The 24,316-nt window shown below is 41.3% G+C and overlaps 1 protein-coding gene across 1 annotated transcript in view; it reads right to left on the reverse strand.

The window, feature by feature from the left end:
* Positions 1–1,881: 1,881 nt before the first annotated feature.
* LPL (lipoprotein lipase) overlaps positions 1,882–24,316 on the reverse strand; it is a 23,288-nt gene continuing 853 nt past the window's right edge. The window contains exons 2-10 of the mRNA XM_005873799.2: positions 18,024–18,190; positions 13,846–14,025; positions 12,461–12,572; positions 11,489–11,722; positions 9,890–10,132; positions 7,642–7,762; positions 6,740–6,922; positions 5,202–5,306; positions 1,882–2,546 (exon numbers count right to left, since the gene is read on the reverse strand). Of these exons, the coding sequence (XP_005873861.1) occupies position 2,546; positions 5,202–5,306; positions 6,740–6,922; positions 7,642–7,762; positions 9,890–10,132; positions 11,489–11,722; positions 12,461–12,572; positions 13,846–14,025; positions 18,024–18,190 (1,346 nt within the window). The 3' untranslated portion in view covers positions 1,882–2,545. The remainder of the gene's footprint in view (positions 2,547–5,201; positions 5,307–6,739; positions 6,923–7,641; positions 7,763–9,889; positions 10,133–11,488; positions 11,723–12,460; positions 12,573–13,845; positions 14,026–18,023; positions 18,191–24,316) is intronic.

Raw genomic sequence — 24,316 nt, forward strand, 5'->3', positions numbered from 1 at the left:
CATATACATTTTACTGATTTTCTTTCATCTCTGACACTTCTATTATAGAGAAAGGGCAAATAGCAATATTAACATATTTCCTCTAATTAATTCCCTCTTAATCTGCACAAATTTCATGCACCAGGCCACTAGTATTATAATAACTATGTATGGTGTCAGATGGGTACTAGAATTATCAAGGTGATCACTTCATAAGTTATATAAATGTCTAATCACTATGTTATACACCTGAAACTAATATAATATTGTATGTCAACTGTGATTGAAAAATAAAAATAAAAATTTTTTTTAAAATTCTTAGCTTGTGGGCCATGGAAAAATAGGTCACAGTGGATTTGTTTGGCCCATGGGCTGTAATTTAGTGACAAATAAATAAATAAAGGGTCTCTAAGTATGGCCCTGTACAAATGTCAATATAAAAAAATGTACATAATGTGCACTCCTATTTTAGAAGCCATATTTTTTACTAAGCATAGTGGTTACTCAGTAAAAATTTAATGAATCTGCCCTAAGAATAAATTTCTACTTTAGGGGACTAAAATTATACAAAATAATGACTTAGTGTTGTAATAAAATGTCAATTTTATTAAAATTTCACATGGTTAAGTAAATTTGTTTTTCTTAAAGCCCATTTTCTTGTATTTCTTCATCAGAGTCAGTTGACTCAGTGAGACTGTCACTGATAAAGACATGTACAAAGTTAACACCACACACCTATAAACACAGATAGCCATGACGACCTTTCCCATATGTACAACCCTTTTACACATACACACATATATTTACAGCTAATAAATAACACTTAACGCCAAAGCATTGTTAATATATAATATATAGTGAAGTCCACAGAAGCCAGAGTTCCCAGGGCCATGCACTGATTTGATTCAGATGTTCTTAAGTTTATGCACTCAAATCCAGAAAATTAATGAATTACAATAAAGGGGGATGCCAACCACGAATCACACAACATTTATTTTTAGAGAGAATTCATGCCAAACCGGCTGATATCAATCACAACATTCGTCCTACTCTGTACAACCGTATTTCTCAGATGAATGGCAGACGTTATGGAACTCCGGAACAATTTCTAAGCCAACAAATCCCAATACATCTTTTGATCATTCACCTTCCGAGCCGCACTGAATAAGTAACGTACGCAGTGCTTCATAGGTGAGTATGCATGTGTTCAGGTGCCCGCACGTGTTCACAGTTTGGATTCCCAGCAATAGCCTCTGAGATATTTGACTTCATTTTATATTAATAGATAGAAAAGCATTCTGAACGCAGGAGATCTATTTTATAAATAATTGCGGACTCACTCCTGACTAGTTGTTAAAAACAATTCTCATGACATTTCATGTGGCTGTGGCCATTGAGGATTCTTTTCATCATGCATGATGGCTTTAAGCACTGTTTATGAATATGTCCCAGTGACTTTTCCATCTACTTAGTAAAAGTGGTCCTGGTCTAAATGTGTAGACGTTTGAGTGCTGCAGAATTTGACTTGGTCTCTCTACTTAGTAAAAGTGGTCCTGGTCTAAAATGTGTAGACGTTTGAGTGCTGCAGAATTTGACTTGGAACGCATGTTCTTCTCAAAACCAGGGAAGAAAGAGTCCTACTCAAAGTATGGCTGAAGCAGGGCCGAAATAAGCCTAAAGCCGAATAGAAACCATTGGATATTAAACAACTTCACCTCGATGAATAATTTGGAAATCTGATGCTAAAATTATGGGATCGTTTTCTTTCTCCATAGTGAAAATTATGTGTCAGCTAAGTGCAACAGGCTCATTTTAACACCTACCCAGGGAACACTGTTAAAATATAACTTTGAGACAAAGCAAGAAAAGGAAGGGAGAGATTAAGCAATAAACTGTAAAGCCTTTTAAGACTTGATTGTTCTAAATTTTATATCTCCTTTAATTTGTAACAGTTATGATGCAACCAACCACAGGAAGTGTTAAAGGTTCAGTCAATTCCGTTCTCCACTCCTCCCTCCAGTCACTGGTTCCTGGTTAACTCCTGGGCTGCATCCAATGGCAAGAGGGGAGCCATTCCAAAAAAGGCAGGTGTTTGACCGGTAAGGAATAAGTCCCACTCAGGCCATAAAAAATTATTTTCTATTCAGGCTTGGAGTAAACTTTGAGAATGTATGGCTCCCGAAAATGCAGAATTCCAGCTAAAATATGAGGTTCTAATTATTTGTAGGCTATGACTAAAGTCACTACATAAAGAAGCTTTATTATTTGACCACAAGCCCCAAAAATTCTTATTTCTTTCTCAAAGGGTAAAATGCAGTGCTGTTCCTATCTGCTGTGTTTTTGTTTTGGTTTTTAATGTTGCAAGATGTGCTATTTGGCCACTGTACTCCTCAATTTAAATTAGCCACTTTTTAGTATTTGAGACTGTCTCTTATGATAACTAACAAGGATAGCTGGGATTAATACTCAGGAAATTTCACTTTTAACCACCCAACGCTCTGGGCGTCTCTTGTAAAAGTTACTTCATTCTTCACAGAATTCGTGTGCTGTTCTTCCTTCTGCAGATTCTGAGAAAAAAAGAGAGAGAGAGAGAAAGAGAAAGGTGATTTATTACCTGCTTAGTGTTTTTACAACCCTCTCCCCTCCCCCACCACCTTCAGATTTCAACTGGAAGGTCAAAACGAAAGTGAGAATAAACCAGGGAAGATGTGGAAAATGGGTCAGGGCAAGGTTGCATTTCCTAGAGAGGGAAGGCACTATGTCATCTACTTAGCCGTGTTCCAATAAAGACTGTCATCCTCAGAACGCTGAACCCAGTGGTTTCAAGAAATGCCTGGTTTGTGTGGGTGTTTTGTTTTTTTCTTGTGATATGAGACTTCTAAAGAGTTATATCAGAAAGAGAAACTTTGTCTGATTAACTTAATCACAGAAGGAAACTGCAAAAGGCTGCTAGTCTGGTTCATAATTACCTCCTAGATAAGTTCAGATGCATTAAAAAATGCTGCCTAAGTATTTGTTGTCTCAGTAATCCTATAATCAGATGAGGACTGTATCATTAAACTTTCTAGGGTAAATTCTTATAACTTATAAATAATATGACCAGAAATACCTTATAAACAGATGGAGCTATTTCCTAATTTGGAGTTTATTTGTTTTTACATTGACATATAGATTTAAAGTTGTGAATATTTGGGGGAGAATGTATGTGTACATGTATGTTTGTGTATGTTGGTATGTGACATAAATTCATGTATTAAACTTCACATAGGAGTCCCTTTCTGAGAGTTAAAGCAAATATGAAATTGCCTCAAATTTGTGATGAGGAAAAACAAAGCAACAAACCTGTTATTAGAACAGTCTCTATGCCAGTAACTATTCTCTGTTTCAAATTTATCTTGAGTGTCTTACATTAATGTTTGTAATCCAGATGACTCCACCTTGCCAATCAAAGTATATATGGCATATATACTTTGGCATATATTATATGCCATAATTCCATTTTTGTAAAACAATTTAAAATATATAAGTACTATATGTGCATAGAGAAAGTCTGAAAATATAGCAGGCATATCTCAGAGACATTGCGGGCTTGGTTCCAGACCTCTGCAATAAAGTGAGTGTCACATTAAAGGGAGTCACATGAATTTTTTGGTTTCCCAGTGCATAGAAAATTTAACAAGCATGTCAAACCCGCTGGCAGGCCACGGGGTCCGCTGGCAGCAAGTTTGACATGCTCGCTTAGTCTATGAAGTGTGCAATAGCATTACGTCTAAAAACAATGCACATACCTTATTTAAAAATGCCTTATTGCTAAAAAATGCTAACCATCATCTGAGCCTGTTGGAAAAATAGAATCGATAGACTTGCTTGGTGCAAGGTTGCCACAAACCTTCAATTTATTAAAAACGCATTATCTGGGAAGTGCAATAAAGCGAGATCTGCCTGTCTATTAAAATGTTAATTGGGGGTTGTCCTGGGTGATAGAGTCACAGTGATGTTCTTTTTGCCTCTTTTTTCAAATCTACCTACAATCCACAATTATCCATGGATGCATTACATTAAAAATAGAAATTAAAAATAATACAGATATTCCGTGTAGGTCTTTGATATGTTTTTTCTGATTAGACAATTCTTATTCTGTACTTTTGTCTAGAAATGTAACTGGGAGAAGCCAACCCAAAAGCAATTGCTTTTTCTCTTTCCAGATAACATTGTGGCCAGCCTCTCCCGTTGCTTCTTGTGTCACTGGCTTGCAGGGCATGATCTAAGCTTTCTCCTCTTTCTCGCTGCCACTCTCTCATTAGCACTTGGCGCCTGACAGGGGAATGCGTGGAGGAATGGAAGTGGCACAGTGCAGGAATGCAGGAAGGGATGGGGAAGGTCACATGCTTAGTCTCCACTTAGTACTGACGCTCTGGAAAGATTCAGCTGACAGCTGCCACGTGGATTAGCCTCCAAGGTCAGGTAGGAAAGAGCCAGGGAGCTGTTCTGAGGGGGAAAGGAGACGGGTCTCCTACACTCTCCCCTCCATTAACTCCCCATCTTTCGAGTTTTGAGATGGATGCTTGGTGGCTGCCCCTTTGGCTCTCTGTCCCTGAGCCGGCTGGCACTTAGAGCATCATTGAAGGACTATATTTCGCTGCAGCTTATATTTCGCTCTCCTGGGAGGGGCTGCATCCACAGCCACATGACCACTAACGTGTGCTGTATGCTCTGCACACGGGGTCATAAAGGCAGCAGGGATGCAGCACAGGGAAAAGCACAAGTGAAGATTTTGTGGCTGTTCAAGAAGTAAAATAAAATCTAAAAGGTGTGCCAGGGGTGAAGGTCAGACCTGGCAGAAAGAAAAGGAAGAGACAGAAAAGCCCAGTCAGTGTGGCTCAGTGGTTGAGCACCGACCTATGAACCAGAAGGTCACGGTTCGACTCCCAGGACATATACACCGGGTTGCAGGCTCAGTCCCCAGTGTGGATTGTGCAGGAGGCAGCCAGCAGATCGATGTTTCTCTCTCATCATTGATGTTTCTACTTCTCTCTCCCTACCTCTCTGAAATCAATTTTTTTTAAAAAATTTTTTTAAAGAGACAGATAAAAAACAAATGGACCAGTCTGATGTGTACAAAAGGGCTAAAGAAGACCACCGGAAGGTTCTGATCACAAGAATCGGTGAAGGCCTGTGTTCCACGTGCAGGTACCCAGAGAGCTTTAGCCCATGATGCTCACCAGTTAGACTTTTTAGTCAGAGACTTGTCGTGGCATTTCACAAATACCACAGATGACTTTCCTTTCTGCAGACGAGACACTTTCTCCCTGGAACAGAAGATCACCCTGTGGGGGGGAAAGGGATGTGAACGTGCCATGTGGAACAATGAAAAAGACCGTTCAGAAATCAGGGCTGTTTACATCCCACGTGACCGGCCTGATTAATTTTTTTATATTTCCAGTAATTAACTGTTTACATACGGGCCATTCTGGTCCACAAGACATCTGAATCAGAGGGTTAGTAGAGGACCTAACCCACTGTTCAGCACTGAAGTCAGTTCATCAGTGCAGCTGGCATACAACACCCTGGAGCACCCTTAACACCACAAGGCTTTCGCCAAGGGATGATACGAGATCAGTTTCACCGCCTCTGAGTGTCTGCCTTAGGGAATTCGCAAACCAGCTTCCAACTGGCCCTGCTACAGAACGGAATGCGCTGCTCCTCCAGCCAGGCCCTCTTCTATTATTATTATTATTATTATTATTATTGGTTATAAAAGGAAATGACCAAAGGGAAATAACTTATAAATCCTAAGTTTTAAAGTCACATTTTTACTAACAATGTTATATTCGCACTGTAGATTGCAACACCCCTGTACATTTCGTATAAAAGTTTTCAACCCTCCGGGGCTCTCTACGCCATTCCTTGTATCGATATGTGTAGGGTGGGACTGGGGAGTCAGGGTGAGATTATCTTGGCATCTCATCCTTCTTGAAGAGGCTGGTTCTAATCTTTGAACGTCAAAGGAACATCTCCGAGGTTCTTTCCGTAACGGCTCTGTGCTTGCGAGAAGCAGTGAGAAATGAGAAACGGAGATTCCCGACTTCTCGCCTCAGCTCTCACGCATGACTGTGACCAATGCGAGCTTATGTTGTCTTTTCATGAAATTCAGAAATACTGCTACTTCCCTGGTATGATTATTAAGGAACACTCCCCCCAAAATTATAGGTGCAATTATCTAGCTGATATAGTTGGTTGTTGTTTTTTTTCAATTACAGTTGACATTCAATATTGTATTAGTTTCAGGTGTACAGCATAGTGGATAGACATTTATGCAATTTATGAAATGATTCCCCCTGAGAAGTCTAGTGCCCATCTGGCACCATACATAGTTATTACCATATTATCTACTGTATTCCCTATGCTCTACTTTACATCCCCGTGACTGTTTGGTAACTGCCAATTGGTACTTCTCAATCCTGTCCCCTTTTTCACCTAGTCCCCCAACCCCCTCTCATCTATCAACCATCAGTTTGTTCTCTGTATCCATGAGTCTGTTTCTGTTTTGTTTATTTTGTTTTTTAGATTCGACATATAAGTGAAATCATATGGCATTCATTATTCCCTATCTGACTTATTTCACTTACTAGCTGATATCGTTTTTAAAGACAAAGCTCACTGAAGTTTCATCTGAGTGTTGAAGGCTCCAGAAACACTGCCTCTAGGTAATGGCATTAGAGTGAGTCTAAAGGGAGTGGAGAAAAATAAAGGTAGTTACTTCTTTTGAGTCTCTCCTGCTTTCACTCTGATCTTCTCAATGGCAAAGCCAGGGCTGCTCCACCAGTCGGACCAGCTGAAGTATGAGTCGCTATTCCATTTGAGCTTCAACATCAGCAGTTCTCCGATGTCCACCTCCGTGTAAATGAGGAAAGAGTACGTCTTATTCGTGGAAATTTCAGGCCTGGATACAAAAATCAACATATTTGGTTAGTTCTGGGAATCAAGTGTTTTTTTCCCCTTTTCTTCCTCCCAAGATGTAAATAGCTTTATTGTTTAAGGGGGGAGGGTATTTTAAAAATGCAAAAAATGTCCAACAAAATATTCAAGATGAATGTCAATGGCATTTAGTGTATTTCACAAGACATCTCCATCCCTTTCATCAGTTCCAACTTTTATCCTAATAATATGAACCATTTGACACAGTTTTAAAAGAAAAAATCCATTAGCCAATCATTCAGAGACATTATTTTCATTGTTATATATTCTCTTCCAATTTGTATTGATATGCGAACATGTGTTGATTTTCTAACAATCACAGTGTACATAAAATTCTCCATTCTTTCTTTGTTCACTACATATTTGACCTTCTACTTTTGCCACGTTTTATCTAGTTTTATATAATCATTGTTTTTAGAGGCAAGACTGATTTTGTTGATTTGTTAAATCACAATTCACTTAACCATGGCCTCAATGTTGGACACTTACTTGGTTTCTAATCTATGCTATGATATGCACCCCTGCGATGACCATCTTTTGCCATATAGATTTTTTTTTTAATTCTCTCTGATATTTCTTTTTCTAGGTGTCTTACTCCTCTTGTGTTCCTCAGACCAATGGCTCTGGCAGGTAGCAGGGCCATGGCAAACCCACGTGCTGGAGGCCACGCATGCGGCTACTCACAGGGTGAAGGGGATGTGCTCACTCTCGGCCACGGTGCCGTACAGAGAGATCTCGAAGGCCTGGTTGGTCTGTGTGTCACTCTCAGCTCCAGAAAAATGTATCTTTACTTGGTAATGGAAGACTGTAGGGAGACAATAGAAACAAGTGCTGATCAGTCTTTATGGAAACATCACAGCCCCCCAAAAGCAGGCAATTCAGAGCCACAGACGGGATTTCACTAGTGATCAAGTAGGAAGTGCTCACACATGCTATCAGTGTGGCTTAAAAAGATTTCTTCATGCCTGCATGGTGTTCGTGACTAGAAAAGTCAAACCTTGAATTCTACTCTCTTTCAGAAAAGTGGGGTTGCAGTGGAGAGGGAACATCCAGGTATATCTGAATTGCCAAGCAGTCCTAGAAAGTAGTCATCTTTGATGGGGTACTCGAGAGATTAAATCAAGTCGCCAAATTACCCATGATGCTTTCTCCATGGACTCCACCTCTTTCTTGGCCAAGATGTCCCTAAGTTTCTATACCAGGCATATTTGGCATTTGTTACTGTGTCACGGTATGTGACTATGTTTCTTCATGCTTCGTGGGTATGGCTGACCTCCCTACCCTGTGTTTAAGCTCTTCCAGGTCAGAGGATCATGTTCATCCTCTGTTCCCCCATCGTCTAGCACAGTAGGTATATAGCAGTCTCACAATAAGACTTTTTTCGTTGAATCACCCACCAGTGAGGCCATAAAGACTATCAGTCCCTAAAGTATCCTATGTTAGAGACAGCCTCTGAACTTGAACATCTCCTCCCTGCTCTACTCATCTCTACAAAAAACCCTGAGAAGATGGAATGGAGGAGACGATAAGGGATAGGAGAGGCAGCAGACTAAGCTACTACAGGGTGAAAAGAAACAGAATTTGATGTTAAATGGAGCCCTTGCAGGCATCACCACAGACTGGAGCAGGAAAAGTCGGGGCTGCCAGAGTGCCCCAGAGACACTGGTGGAGCACTGAGTGGGACCACGCAGAATGCCTGGTCTCCTCCACACCTCACACACGCTTCCTCATTCTGAAGCGTCGGGAAAACGAAGGGTTCGCTCATGACTTAAAAGGCTTCCTTGAATTACAGGTGCTCCAAACCTCCGGGCCACCAAATGCACCTCTGCAGATTGTCACAAACCACCTCACAAACAGAAGCCTCTGTCATATCTATTTTCTTTAATATCGTTCCTTCCCTTGGACTTCCATTGACTCCACATAAGCCAGCATATCTGATGTTAGTCCTTCTGGCCAGGTACCTGACTATCCCCTCTCCTGTCTCTCCTCAGTTCCTGTAGGTCTTGCTCTAAGTTCAACTGTGAACAAATTCATAATGAAATGCAAATACCTTAGGAGGTTTGGTATATGTTCCCCTCCCAGGAATAGTTGTATTTTAAAATACAGGTGGTTCTTGCCTTCACTTAAAGCAAACTTTAGGAGCTGGCCAACTTTTTCTGTAAAGGGCCAGGTGGTAAATATTTTAGGCTTTGTAGGCCATACAGTCTCTGTCCCAACTACTCAACTCCACTATGGTGGCAGGAAAGGAGCCTTAGTCAATACAGAAACAAATGCATGTGACTTGGTTCTAATAAAACTTTATGTACACCCTCGCCCTTCACACAACACACATTCATGGGAAACCTGGTGCTAAACCATTCCTAGACAACCTGCTCCTGGGTCTGGGTTTTATACGTAACAGAGCAGCTCCCTCACTGTGATCTATTGAAAGTTCTGGGTCTGGCTTTTATACGTAACAGAGCAGCTCCCTCACTGTCATCTATTGAAAGTCAGCCCTCGACACTTTTGTAAGAAAAGAAAACAAAAACAAAAAAAGGAAACTTTATGTACAAAAACAGGTGGTGACTGGATGTGGCCCATGGGCCATAGTTTGCTGACTCTGGATGGATGGTTTCAAATTAGCTCTGAGTCTTGTACTAATGGGCCGGCCCATGCTAACGGTCATGATAACAGAGGAGGGAGGCCAGCAGGGCTGCTGCACAGGGCAGGCAGGTTGTGCACTGGACCTTCCTGGCAACGGGAATTCAGAGCTTCAGAAAAGTGGATCCATGCAACTCCCTCTCTACCAACAAACACAAGTTGGGCTCATTGTGTAGTAACATCATTTTATCATCTCTGTTGCAATGAACAGCATCAGTACGTGTGATGCAATGAGCATGACAAAAAAATGGGATCAAATTGATTTTCCTGTTTACAGCGGTCTCGAGCTTACCTTTGTAAGGCATTTGAGAACGAGTCTTCAGGTACATTTTGCTGCTTCTCTTGGCTCTGACCTTGTTGATCTCATAGCCCACGTTGTTGCAACGGTTCTTTCTGCAACTCAGGCAGAGCCCTTTCTCAAAGGCTTCCTTTGAATTGCACCGGTAGGCCTTACTGGGGTTTTCCTCATTCAGCAGAGAGTCAATGAAGAGATGAATGGAGCGTTCGTGGGAACACTTCACCAGCTGATCCACATCTGGCGAAAAAGGGAAGCAAAGAACATTTCAGCTCTGTAGAAGTCCTCAATGAGTGCCTCATCTAGAATGTTTAGGTGCAGTGTTAAGAATAAAATGACCTCAGGCCCTGGCTGGGTAGCTCACTTGGTTGGAGCATCGTCCCGTACACCAAAAGGCTTCAGGTTCAATTCTGGCCAGGGCACATACCGAGGATGCAGGTTCAATCCCCAGTCAGGGTGCATACAGAAGGCAACCAATCAATGTTTCTCTCACCTCTCTCTCTCTCTCTTTCTCTCTCTCCCTTCCTCTCTCTAAAAAAAAAATATCCTCAGGTGAAGATTTTTTTAAAGAATAAAATGGCCTCAGGATCTAGTCCTATGACTTTTGGATTGTCTATCCTATTTAAGGAGCTATTCTTGGTGGCAGCTTCTCACCTACCTCCAATAATGTCAAAGTTGCAAATTTATAGGGAGCTTTAGGCTTTACTGCTCTCTTATATTTGTATATCTAAGACACTGTCAGAGATATCCAAAGTAGAAGTTTATTTCAGCCAGTTTATCATATCCTTCTCTTATATGTAAAGAATATAATAATCCCAAATGCTTCTAGAAACATACTTCTAGAAATCTCATCATAAAGGCATAATTATTAAATAAATAGTATTTTGTCATAGATGCTATGTAACATTCAAGGGTTTTGTTACTACTAATGATTTTTACATTAAATGAATTATAGAAATAATCACTGATATCATAAGAGTGTACCTATTACCATAAACTTTCATAATTATTGAAAATAGTAACATCATGCTGTAAGTTTTATAATGTGCACAAAAGTCTGGAACATATTCTCTACGGGTATATCCCATTGTCCACAAAGTATACAAAGTTCCCTTAAGACAAATAATAAATTTAACACAAGCTAGCACAATTATTAAACTAAGTATTAAACCAATATTATATTTTCTTCTTAGAATTTTGGAATATCTGTTGTTAGAGAATGGTGATTTGTTTCTGATCTGTTCATCTCTTTAAAACCTGACAAAAGAAATGTGGACTAATTAACATGTCCCTTACTTTCCATAAAATTCAAAATAACTCTACTGGTTCAGCAATTACATTCAAAGTATGATAACATGTGGAAGACAACATGTTATGCTGCTATTATCAAAGGCTGTGGAGCTTCCTTGTCTAAACCTCACCTTGCTTGTCTTTTGTCCCTGCAAAGGCATTACTCTGTGTAGTCCACACTTCATTAGGAACATAACTCGGCTAAAGTGTATATTAAAATGACATACTTTGGGGGATGGTAGAACACTGGGTTGATAAGAGTTAAGAACACAACTTATGCGAAATTAACTCCTAAATCATATTTACCTCCAAGGCCTCTCTCTGCAATCACACGGATAGCTTCCCCAATGTTACAGCCTGGTTGAAACGTGCCTCCATTCGGGTAAATGTCAACATGCCCTACTGGTTTCTGGATTCCAATACTTCGGCCAGGTGACCCTCTGGTGAATGTGTGTAAGACGTCTACAAAATCCGCATCATCGGGAGAAAGGCGACTTGGAGCTTCTGCGTATTCAAAGTTAGGTCCGGCTGGATCTAGGCCTTGATGGGGGAGGGGAGGAAAGGCCTCAAGATTTAAAAATTCCTATTGTTTTTAGTCTCCATCAGTATCACCCTAGCATTCTATTGCTCACCATTTGAATATAATTGGCAGCCCCATGAATTCTTTTATTATTATTATTGTTTAAAGTATTACATATGTCTCCTTTTTCCCCCATCGACCCCTCCCCGGCCACTCCCACCCCCCAGGAGAAGCCCCCACCGCTCCAGTGTCATGTCCATTGGTTATGCTAATATGCATGCATCCAAGTCCTTTGGTTGATTCCCATAGATTCTTATTAGGATCTTGAAATTACTGAGAATCAGAAAAGTAGACTTAGCTCCTTCAAAAATGAAATTTCTGGGGAATTTCAAGCTTTACTGCTCTCTTATATTTGTGAGTATGAATTAGTAATTTTCACTCAGGATAACTTGATTTCCTTCATTTTCCAGTACTTTTATGAGGAGTGGCATATGGGCAACACACTCCCAAAGCCCGGGGCAAAGGGAGGAGGGACAGCGTGGGCTCTCTGTGCTTAACTCTGTTCTATTTCCCTTCTGCCAGTGGATGGTCTGCCCGTGAAAGCAAGGGCCTCTATCTCACCAGAAAAAAGGAGCGCTCCCGTGAGATAATGGCTGGGGATACCCAGAAGAACACATTTGACAAACATTCCCATTCCCTTTCAGAATGACAGGCATCTCAACTCTTTTGTTATAAGATGAAAGGCACTGCTTTCTTACCCGTAATTCTGTTGACCTTCTTATTGGTCAGACTTCCTGCAACGCCAGCAGCGTGGGCCCCCAGGCTGTATCCCAAGAGATGGACATTATCCAGAGGGTAGTTAAATTCCTCCTTTGGAAAAGAGAAAGAAAAAAGGGTTCTTACAGTTCTTTGTAAAAGAAAAATGAATATAAATATTGTTTTCAAAATACAGGCAATACTGAAAACTAATTCTACTTATTTTAATTTTGTGTTACAGATAAGAAAGACATATACTCTAGTGTTGAGTTTTCCTCTTTCCTTAACAACATATTTGAATTAGAAAGTTTTCCAATACATCTGAAATTAAAATGTATGGAAATTTCCATATATCTGAAAATATAAGTATGGATGTATATGCATGTTTAGAGTTATATATAGATACTTATATCTGAATAATACACATATGTATACATATAAATACACACACAAATACACAAATTTAACTATAACCCAATATTCCCTACTCTAAATATCCTGCATCAATTTATTCTTTAAGGTCAGCCAAGCAATGGCTAAAAATCAGAAAATATTAAAGAGGAAGGAACCACAGACACATATGGTCCAGCCTCCTCATTCAACAGATGAGAAGTCTGAGGTCCAGGGAGGTGATCAGATTTGCCCAAGTTCACTCTCCTGGTTAGCAAAAGAGTCAATGTCAACTTTTCAATGGTCAGTCCAATAAACACAGTTTATGGTTTACCTCTAAGCAGCTGAGTGAAGTAATTTGGCCTTGTTCTTTCAATCCCAAGAAACTTTCCAAGGTAGTTTTTAGAGGATGGCCTCACGGAGTTGTGTGGCTAAAACTGGCCACAGTTGAACTCCTGGCCCAGATCACCTCACATCCTACAGATTGTCTTTGCCACTTCTTCCTAGCTCACTTCCATCACTCCCCTAACCCTCAACAAAAGTCTGGACCCCTGATCCATACTAAGGAATAAGTACCATTAATATTTTCATCAAGTAGATCAGCATCCCAACAGGCCAAAGCCAGAATAAAATGTCACGTGCAGCCAACTGATAGGGAAGGAAGGGCCCAAACATGACATCTTCCCTAGGCCCAGAAGTAATAAGCTTTTCTCTGTTCTGCCCACTTAGTTCTTGGTCTCAGCAAATCTATTCACTATGAAAATATCAAAGATCAGAGCAGGGCAGGACTACGTCTTGGCTTTATAGTTTTATCATTCTAATCATAATGCTGCTTTTGGATAAAAAAATAATAATAATGCCAATGCCCATCTAGTGTTGAGATTTGAATTGCCTCAGAAAATACCTATAACTGAGCAAAAAGGAACAAAGACCAGCCATTTCTCCAGCTCTAGCCAAGAGATCTGTGTTGGGCACACGGCTTCTTCCCCCGTCTTACCGCCATCCAGTTGATAAACGTGGCCACATCCTTCCCCACCAGCTTGGTGTAGCCCGCAGACACTGGGTAGTGCTGCTGGGCCCGCCACAGCCAGTCCACCACGATGACGTTGGAGTCCGGCTCCCTCTTGTACAGGGCAGCCACGAGTTTGGGCACCCAGCTCTCATACATTCCCGTCACCTGAAGAGGATGATACAAGCTTCTTAGAATACCCACCGACAGCCTGTCACAGAGGTCAGCCACTTACACCTACATTAAGTGGGGAAAAACAAACCCACAAGGAAGCCCATAGGTTCAGACAGAAGAATCAAACCACACAAATGCTCAGGGATGGCAGACTGCGGCTTAGCAGGCCTTCAATTTTAAAAGCACGTTTCATGGCCCAGGCTGGTTTGGCTCAGTGGTCAGCCTGTGGAGTGAAGGGTCCTGGGTTCGATTCCAGTCAAGGGCACATGCCTGGGTTGCGGGCTTGATCCCCAGTGTGGGGCGTGCAGGAGGCAGCCCATCAATGATTCTCTCTCATCATTGATGTTTCTATCTCTCTCTCCCTCTCCCTTCCTCTCTGAAATCAATAAAAAATATATTTATAAAAAAAGATGCCCTGACTGGTTTGGCTCAGTGGATAGAGCGTTGGCCTGCAGACTGAAGGGTCCCAGGTTCGATTCCGGTCAAGGGCATGTACCTTGGTTGCGAGCACATCCCCAAGAGGGTGTGGAGGCAGCTGATCGGTATTTCTCTCTCATCGATGTTTCTAACTCTCTATCCCTCTCCCTTCCTCTCTGTAAAAAAAATCAACAAAATATATTTTAAAAAATAAAGAAAAGAAAAGCACATTTTATGAATTCAGTAAAATATCAATAATTTAAAGTATTAAAAGAAAAGTCAATCTGAACAAGTTTAAATTCCGCAGAATTACAAACTATATTTGAAAAATCAGTTTTAATACTATCAATCAGGCTAATAAATGTTTCTGAACAGAATTATTTTGGTGGATAAAGGTGCACTTTTTTTCTTATAAAGAGTCACATATACATTTGATTTGCTAATGAAAAAAAATAGTTTTAAGCATGCTAATGTCTCCTAATAGAAGGCAAGTTTGCTTAGCGATCTTTTTCTTAATACATAAGAAAATGATCAACTTCAGCTCAGACATTTTCACAAGTCTCTCAAATTCTTCCTTATTAGCATAGAAATTAATGAGGTTTAATGGTCACATTTCCCTACTTATTAGATTGGTCCTGTTTGGACCAATCTGTAATTCTTTACTTGTTGTTAATAAAGGCCTCAAAATTCCAAGTCAAAAGAATTATGGGGTCCTCAAATTAACTCTATTTATGTAAATTTTTAATTTATGTTTTCAGAAAGAAGATGTTGGACACCTGTGGAAAGATGCACACTTTGAAACACTTAAAAACTGCAGGTTAGAAAATTGCACACCATCCTGCCATAAACTTGTACACAGCAACAACCTGATTTAAATCCCCAAATCTACCCACCCTTAAAAGATCTGAGAGCAGATCATATCTTCAAGGTTAGCCACCATGTCCTCAACAAAGGAGATTCTGAAATCTATGGGCAAGGCAGCTTTTCGGGGCAAACCTGTAACACCTTTAACCTTCTAAGATTAATTCTAATAGAAAAAAATTTCCAAACCAAGGGACTTCATTTGGAATTTTGATTTACAGGGTGGGTTCTTTCAGATTTACACTTCCATTTTGTCTCATCGATTTTCTAGACTAAGCTCTCTAAACGTGGTTGCTTGCCTCACTCCTGACACTAACAAGCTGCACAATTTTTTACCCCATTGCTGTGCTCTGTGGTGCTAAAAAGCAGGCCTGAGAATGAGATCTTGGCTCCAACCCCAGCTCTGCCACTAACTAACTACAGCTATGAACAATGTGGGCACTGTTCACTAGGCCACCTACAGAACAAAGGCATCAGACTCAGGTGATCTCAAGGTTACCCTCCACCTCATCAATCTCTCCTTGGGACCATTCTGGTTCCCAATCTGCTTGCAGGGATAAAACCCCAATTCGATAGCTATTTTAAGCACGAAGAGAAAACAAAGAAGAAAAAGTACAAAAGTGATGTTAGCCCATTAGAAACTTCATTAAATCTCCTTTGAACAAGTCTCAGAGCCTGTGCTTCAAGTCCTGGTGCAGCCTGGATGTTCGAGGGAACCAGCCAGAACACCCACTTTGCCCAAAACTCTGAGAAATTGGCCCTGCCCCCTTTCTCCTCTATTGGGGATTAGGGGCAACCCTGTGCAGCTGCCTCTCAAGAGAGGAGGATGTCGTTTCTTCAGAAAACAATGTTAACCACTCCTCCTTTCAGCCAGGGGTAAGGACCTCCTACATCACAATGAGAACCCTGTGCTTAAAGCACGGGTCTGTGAAACCCAAGCAGGTGGCAAAACTCCAGCACAGCTGTATCTAAACCGCCTTCTGAGATGTGCCCTGCGCACACAGCACGCTAAGCATCCCTTTGAGTTTCTCATGACAAAGCTGCAGAACCTCCGCGTTGCCCTTAGTCCTCAGCCCTTGGTCGCTGAGCAGTCTACTTCAGACAAGGCAGGGAAATCTTGTTTGAACAAGGGCCCTATTATAAGTTTTTCTCTACTATCGATGTTTCCAAACGAGGCAGCCTGTCAAAGAGCAAGTAACCCAACTTACTCCTACTGTGACTGGTACTTGTCTTAACTGCCTATTAACTAACCTAGTCCTTCCTTTTTTAATTCAACATAAATACTGTCAGTAACCTAAAGGGGTGGGAAATCCAAGTGAGAACCCACCTTTTGCGATCTGGAAAGGTTTTTCTACGTTCTTCTTCTGAGGTTCCTTAAACCAGTAGCAATTTTTTAAATTTTTTATTATCAGACACACAACTGAACCGAAGCCCTCCTTGCCACCTGCATCAGGGAGCCCACCTGAACCAGCCAGGGAGTTCACTGAGATAAGCCGAGGTCATACCCAGCATGGCTGGATTGTGCAGACCAGCCAGCTCTACGTAGTGAAACTCAGTCCCCCGGCCAGCGGCCAAGCCCCTGAGCCCACGCTCTCAAAATGTCAGGACCTTGATGAGAAGAATATAAATGAGCTTCATGGACAGTAGGACCAGTGATAGAAATTGCTACCATCCACTGATGCTGGGTTAGTTGTGTCATCCTAACATGAGAAAAATACATGTTTTTAAAAAAATCCCTAACTTTTAGCAATTGTCCTTTACTGTCGATAACAGTTGGGACTAGAAGTATATCAATCATTATAATTTAGTACCTATTACCATATTTGCAAGGTCTGACATAATGGAAAGATGCTTTCTCTTTAACCATCCACTTTATTTAAGTCCTTTTTAATAAACAATGAACTCTGCTCACTAGGGCTTTAAAATATTAAAAACCAACTGAAGTACTTAAGTAAGAACTGCACCACATAGAGTGGCTATCTGGCCTATTTAGAGGGAACTAGTTTATTCATATTTTTAAAAGTAAATTTAATGGCAGTTTTTACCTTTCTAGTCATCTTGCATGACAGTTCCCTGCTAGCCTTCTTTCATCTCTAGAAAAGCTCCCTAAAGTTTATAATTGGAGAATGTTGGAAGTGGAAGGATGCCTAGTCCAACCTCTTTGTTTTACAGATTTATAAGCTGAGGCCCAGAGATGAGAAGTGGCTTGATCCACATCACAGAGCTGGAGAACGGCAAAACCAGGACTGGAACAAACACCCCCTCACTCCACTCCAGCCCTCTCCCCACTCTCACAGGCTGTCTTCCTTAGGAAAGAACCTTTGGGGATGTGCTGGACAAATCAGGATCATGCCAGGTTTCCACCGGTTCCCAAAAATGATAAGCTACATTCTGCTCTGTAGTTGAGCAAAGCCTCATTTCTCACATAATAGGAATGCTGGTTCCAGGGCACCAACTAGGTACCAAGTTAAAATGCAGGTCAGCACTGTCTGGGGGAAGTACTCAGGAACCTGTCACTTTAGAGCCCATAATCCCCAGCCTGACCCAGAACTGCCTTTAAGAGATAGCATCTCTCCAGGTTTAAAGCAAAGCCATCGGGAAGCAAGTAGAAGTATGGGGCGTGGAGACTCATCATTGGGTTCCCAACAACTAGGGCAGGATGGTCAGGACACAAGGCCACCCTAGGCCCCTCCTTCCTGCAGAGCCTCTCTTACCGTCCAGCCATGGATCACCACGAAGGTTTTGCTGCTGTGGTTGAAGTGGCAGTTAGCCACAGACTCTGTCACTCCAGGAATGATGTGGCAAGTGTCCTCAGCTGTGTCTTCAGGGGTCCTTAGAGCAAATTTACTCTCAATGTCTGTAAAATCTCTTTCTCCTATATCTGAAAAGGAAAAATTGGATATGAAGCTCATTGGAGGACTGTGTTTTTTATTTGATGAAATGGTCAGTATGTTTAAGGTTCACAAGTAGCCAGCACCAATACCATTTGTGTTTCTAAAGTTTTTTAAAAAATGAATGTGGTTTGCAAGAGAATGACTGATTCTCTAGTGGTGATCAAAGTTGACAGAGACGGTCTTCAAATAACTGTGAATTAAACAATATGGATCTCTCCTATATCTTCCAACCTCTCCTTCAGTCAGGGCGTGTGTGTGTGTGTGTGTGTGTGTGTGTGTGTGTGTGTGTGTGACGCTACTATTAGAAATTCCTTAGTTAATTCAATCTTCTCTCAAAATATAAATTGGCCAAGGTCATGCTGCTTATAATAGTGGGAGAGAGAATGGGGACCAGAACGCAGGTCTCTGGGTTCCAGTTCAAAGTTCATTCTCTTAGAGAACATTAGCTCGTGGCTCTCTCGTTGTCTAGTTCCACATATTTCATATATCTCTGATCCCTCAATAGTATACAATAAAGCTTGTTTGCGGGAAGATTGTTTCCTTTTCACCAGCATGATTTTTTAAATATTAGCAAAAAGAAAAGTTGGCAACTCGAGGAAGCTTTGGTATGGAATGGGTTCCACCCCTGTGGCAGGACACATCAGTTCAAGATATTTTTAAAAGTAATTTAGTGGGTTGTTCATAAATACCTGAGCCATTGTTAACTTTTTCCCCAAATATTTATTTTCCCACTTATGTCTTTAGTCTTCCATAAAGTCAAAGCTTAAAAAAACTACTGTAAAGCTGGTTTGGGAGAGAATCCACTTTGGTTCTTCACAATTAATCCCAAAATGAATAAGGAGAGAAAGAGAACTTTAGCCTATTTCTCTCTGGACAATAAATCTAAATGTTGATAAATCTTCACAGGGTATTTGTAAACAGTACATATCACGTCACAGTGAACACTTGAAGTAAACACTGTGGCAGATAAAATCAGACTGATTTACAAAGCAAACACAAAGGGAAGTTATATTAGGGGAAAATATGTAATTTCTTGTCAAGGGAAAAATAACCTGCCTATTCACTTTAAGAAGGTAATAACTTACAGATTTCAGATTTCACTATTTAAAACTTTCAGGAGATACATAACTGAGATTTAGAAATACTTCTAATTTCTTAATTCACATATATTCTTTTCACAACTCAAAAGCTGAAAATCTGTCATTTTAAATAACATTGCAAAAGTGAGGCCAAAAGTAAGAATGATATCGTACGCGGAAAGACAAGCATTCAAACCAAAATTATCATCGATTTATCTGAGGACTGGTCAACATTTTCCTTTTTATTTTTCATAATAATTTTCATAGTTATTTTTCAAAATTCCTAAAACAATATTGTGGTTACTTCTTACTAAATAGTCATTATTGTAGGGAGCGGTTATAGGGTTAAGCCTCAGACTGACCTGTGGCAGGGCCACAAACAAGTCCCAGCTTGGAGGGCAGAGCCCTCCTAGCATAATTAAGCTTGACCTTATAGTCCTCCCTAGTTCCTTCCTAGGTAGCTAATGGGCTGTGGGAGGTGCAGCAAGTGCTGCCAAAATAAGGTGAAACTCGCAAGAACATTGTAAACATGTTGACCACTTCCCTTGTTTTGCTTTGTGTGCTCTGACTATAAAATAAAGCTTCGGCTTGCAGGCTGTGTCTCTCTGTGTCCTCATCCAGGCACAAGAGATCCACCGAGCCCCAGCTGTATTCTCTTGTCTGTCTTCTTTAATCCTTCACCGCCCCTCCTCAGGTTCACCCCTGGCCATGCTGGACGCAGTTCATGTGGCACCCAATGTGGGCCCTGAGGCCTGAGTACGGGAAACTACAATTGCAAGGTGAAAGGACGCTCCAGTAAAGCGCGCACACAAAGCAAAAAGTAAGGTAAGGAGCAAAGTTTAGTAGTAGCTGGGTGTAAAACATGGGAAATTCAGGATCTCAGGAAAGGGATCTCTAAAACAATGCTCAAAGAAGCATAGTCAAATTCTTAAATTTAGGTTGTGTCTAAGGACTGTACCAGTAAAGCAAAAAATAGAAGTCCTAATAGCAATGCTTAAAGGTAAACCAGGACATTTCGCTAAAGACTGTAATGCTAGAAATGGAAGTCAAAAGGCTACGGGGAATGGAAACAAGCAGCCTGGACTATGTCCAAGATGCAGGAGAGGAAAGCATTGGGCAAATGAATGCCACTCCAAGACTGATGTCGATGATAATCCAATGCCCTCCAGGCAGGGAAACTTCAAACGGGGCCAGCTGTCTTCTTTAATCCTTCACTGCCCCTCCTCAGGTTCACCCCTGGCCTTGCTGGACGCAGTTCAATTATATGTAACAAGGTGGACACACACACGCACACACACACACCAATCTCTAGAATCTAAACATTCTAAGATAATTTCTTCAAATAAGAGACTGATATTTAAAGCTCTTTTTTTCATTTCATATAGTAAAATTGCACTTGGAATGCACTCATCCATCAAGAGTGCACTCTGCTTTTCATCTTATTTGAAGCTATAGGTCTTCCTTTTGCTTCCTAACCAGGAAGCACTCTGGTGGCCTTATTATTTATCTGACAGTGGGAAAAACATATTGCAGATTTTTAATCTGCTTCTGTATTCAATGTGCAAGAAATTTTTATTGTTAGAAAGTACTTTAGAAAATTTAAAACTAAACTAGTGTCCCTCTCCCACATCTCTCCACATCAAATAACTCTTGCCTCCTCTCTACCAGTCTTATTTTAACATGTTCAATTAGCAGTCTTTTTAAAGCAGGAATAATCTGAACAACCTGGCAGATAGATCTCACCCACCACCTATTTGACAAACTGATATTTAAGACTGTGCCTTGCACAACTCCAGAGGACAGCACTAGCTTTTAGTCCATTTTCCCCTAGATTATGCAACATGGTGGTCCTGGTATTGCTGGTGATTTTGAAATGATTAAGAATATTCTTTGTAATTACTAAGGCTGGCTTTGTACATTTACACACACACACACACACACACACACACACATACAATCTATTCAACCCATAGATCCTGTATCAGATTATCTGTATAGTTCATGGAGAGCTCCAATTCTCCACAACCAAGATTTCATGTTGGGTACATAGCTTGCAAAGAAAAATAATAGTAAATTCATACATTCTCAAGCAAATTTGTATTTGGAGACTTTTATTTCACTTTGCAAAGAAAGTATTTTTCATTTTAAGTTACAGAAAGCATATGAAGCCTTTGACAGGAAAATACTACCACCCTATAGGCTATGTGATGTTTTTAATGCAATAAATGAAATCATAGATGTCAGTCTTACCTTCTCTCTGATGTTCTGATAGGAATTTTCATACTATATGTGTTTGTGGGCCCCTCAAGGATGTCTTGGCCTCCTAAAGACGAGTGTGTTTTACCAACTCCTATCAGCCCTCACAGAACTGACTTGGGCCGCATAGAGATAGGGAGAAAGATGGATCCTGATCACGAGCTTTCAATATGTGCTTTACACATTGGGAGTGTGCCTGGCTGGCAGATGAACTGATACGGCTTCCTTTTATTAAGGAAATTACTGTTTCCATACATGGAAATATTAGTCACTCTGCACTTATTCTTTAAAGGGGATAAGGATCTTTTACCAGGTCCCCTTGGAAATTAAAGCCATTTAGAATAGTAAAAAGGGGGGCACCTAAGGTGTATTTCTTTATAAGAACCTCTATCCTGAATTTAGCTTATCATATCAGCACCACCATGCCAGCCTGGCCCCATCAGACATGTCCTTATTAAGCACTAAGGGGAAATTTGGGGGTGCCAAGCAAATTGCATGCTAAGGCATTTCATGACTATGTAATCTTTATTCCTAAACTCCTAAATAGATAGCTAAAAACCTAAGTGTGTGCATAAAGACAAGGAAGTTATCTTAATGCAGATAATAATGAACAGAGATAAAAATTAGGTTGAGAAGTCAAAGCACTTTAAGGATAAATTTAGAGAAGATACATTTTGGTTGCTAGAAAAGGAAAAGCATGAAGCATCCCAGTAAAGATATTCCAAAGGCAGCTCACAGTTATCAGATGAATTTGATTGACATTTATAAGAAGACTTGAGGTATAAGAGCTCAATTATAATGCAACTCTCTTTGAAGTTTCTACTTTCTCTCCCTTCCCCTCGCCTCTCTCACTCCTAAAAGCCCTCATCAGTCATTGCTCTGCTCTCTAAGACTGATGGTCACAATTACTGACTCAGGCAGCTTCTGCAGAGTGCCAAGAAACAAGTTAAATTAATGAAAAGAAAATAAAATAAACAAGTTTTATGAGGGGGAGAAAATCAATATTGTTATCTAAAATAGATAGTGAACTGTATAGCCCAACTTCTCCTCCAGAAATAAAGCAAGAAAGGAGGACTGAGCTAAAAATACACTGCCTGAAAGTGAAAATGTTCCTTTGTAACTCCTCCCCTAACTCAATACAGCTATTCCCCCATCAATCCCGCGCCGAGCTCAGCTCCATTGCAGGTGGTATCCGCTATTTTGCTGTCATCGGCCAGCATGTTTAATTCAGATGTTAGCCTGGAGATGCACTGTGACCAGTCAAATGGCACTTCGGCTGCTGAGCACTGACCCATATGCTCGTCTTCTAGTTCTTACGGTTTCCTGATGAGGCCACGCAGAGCTCGGGTGGCTCCAAGAAGAAGGAAACTGAGGGCCGTGCCTCCTATCCTCGTGTTCTTCTTAGAATGAACTCGAGATGAGGAGTAAACTCAGAGCCCAGAGGAGGTACTACTTACCTTTCCCTCACACCTGTATCTTCCTTCTCTGAAACTCTTACTGTCTCGGATGAACTCCTTTGGAGGAGAAAAGGAGGTGGGGGAAGTTGCTGCGCTGGGAGAAGCCTAATATAAAAGGATCAATTTCAAGTCTACTTAAAAATGACTCCTCCATGCATTTACAGCCAGTAAAAGCGTGCTGGTTAAAATCCAATTTAATTCATTCATCACCTAAATGTCCATTTAAATCAAAGAGTAAGAATTAGAGGGGCCTAAGAAAGATTTGTGTCTGGCCCAAATTCCTCTTTTGGAGTAGAGGAAGATAATCCCCAAGAGGGGACACTGACCAGCCCAGGAATTTAGGGTCCTGGACCTCTCAGGGAGCCTAGCAGGAATGTACACTCCGGAGGACACATCTCTGTGTGTGTTTTGCGGTAGAAGTAACACTACTCTATGGTGTACTTTCTAAAATAATAATGTGGAGTTTGTTCCTACCTCCTTCTTGGATGGTGTCAACCACTCAAGGGGAACGTGCTGCCACACGAGATGTTCAGCTTTAATGGACTCTGCATTGTTCTTAACCCAACAAACATGTCCTTCCACACAATTCCGTACTGAAATAAACTCACACACAAGTCAGGGACGAACTCGACTATAACTTGAACCACTGCGCACGGGCCACCTGAGAGGGCATCCACGCAACACCGCCAGAGCTTCAATTCCGCCGGCGAAGAGAACAGAAAACGCTGCCTCCTTTTATGATTTGCTGCAGTTGCTTTTTTTTTTTTCTGTGTTTTATCATTTAAGAAAAAACACAGCAGCAAGTTCTGTGTTGACTTCAATAAGACCAACTAGTCCATCCTTTAAGCAGGCTGCCTCTATTGCGGGCAGGTCTCTGGTGGAGCGCGGGTTCCTCCCACCCCCATCCCCAACCCGTCCGGAAGAAAGAAATTCGCATCTGGCCTCCAGCGCCTTAAGCTCCCGGGCAGTGACTAGGGGTCAACCGCGGCCGCCTCCCGGCGGCGCCAAAAGTGGGGCTCAGCTAAGATGACAGTAAGGAGAACCACTGAAAACCTGGCAGCCCCCAAGTCCCCGTTTTCAGGGGAATCACCCCTTCTCTAGATGTGTTGGGCGCTATGAAAAGCCGAGCGTACAAGAGCCGCCGCTGGAGGAGTTCCCTGCGCCCGAGGGAAAGCAAGATGCGGCGTCCCCAGGCCTCCGCGCCTCTCATCTCCGGTCCCCCACGCCCACCTCGACGCAGAGTGAACGTGTCCTGCGCTTCTAGGGTGCAGAGCACCATCCCCCCCGCCTCGGGCCGGCTTTTCCAAAGGGGCCGCGCTCT

The sequence above is a fragment of the Myotis brandtii genome, unplaced genomic scaffold (assembly GCF_000412655.1).
Source record: "Myotis brandtii unplaced genomic scaffold, ASM41265v1 scaffold421, whole genome shotgun sequence".
Taxonomy (NCBI): domain Eukaryota; kingdom Metazoa; phylum Chordata; class Mammalia; order Chiroptera; family Vespertilionidae; genus Myotis; species Myotis brandtii.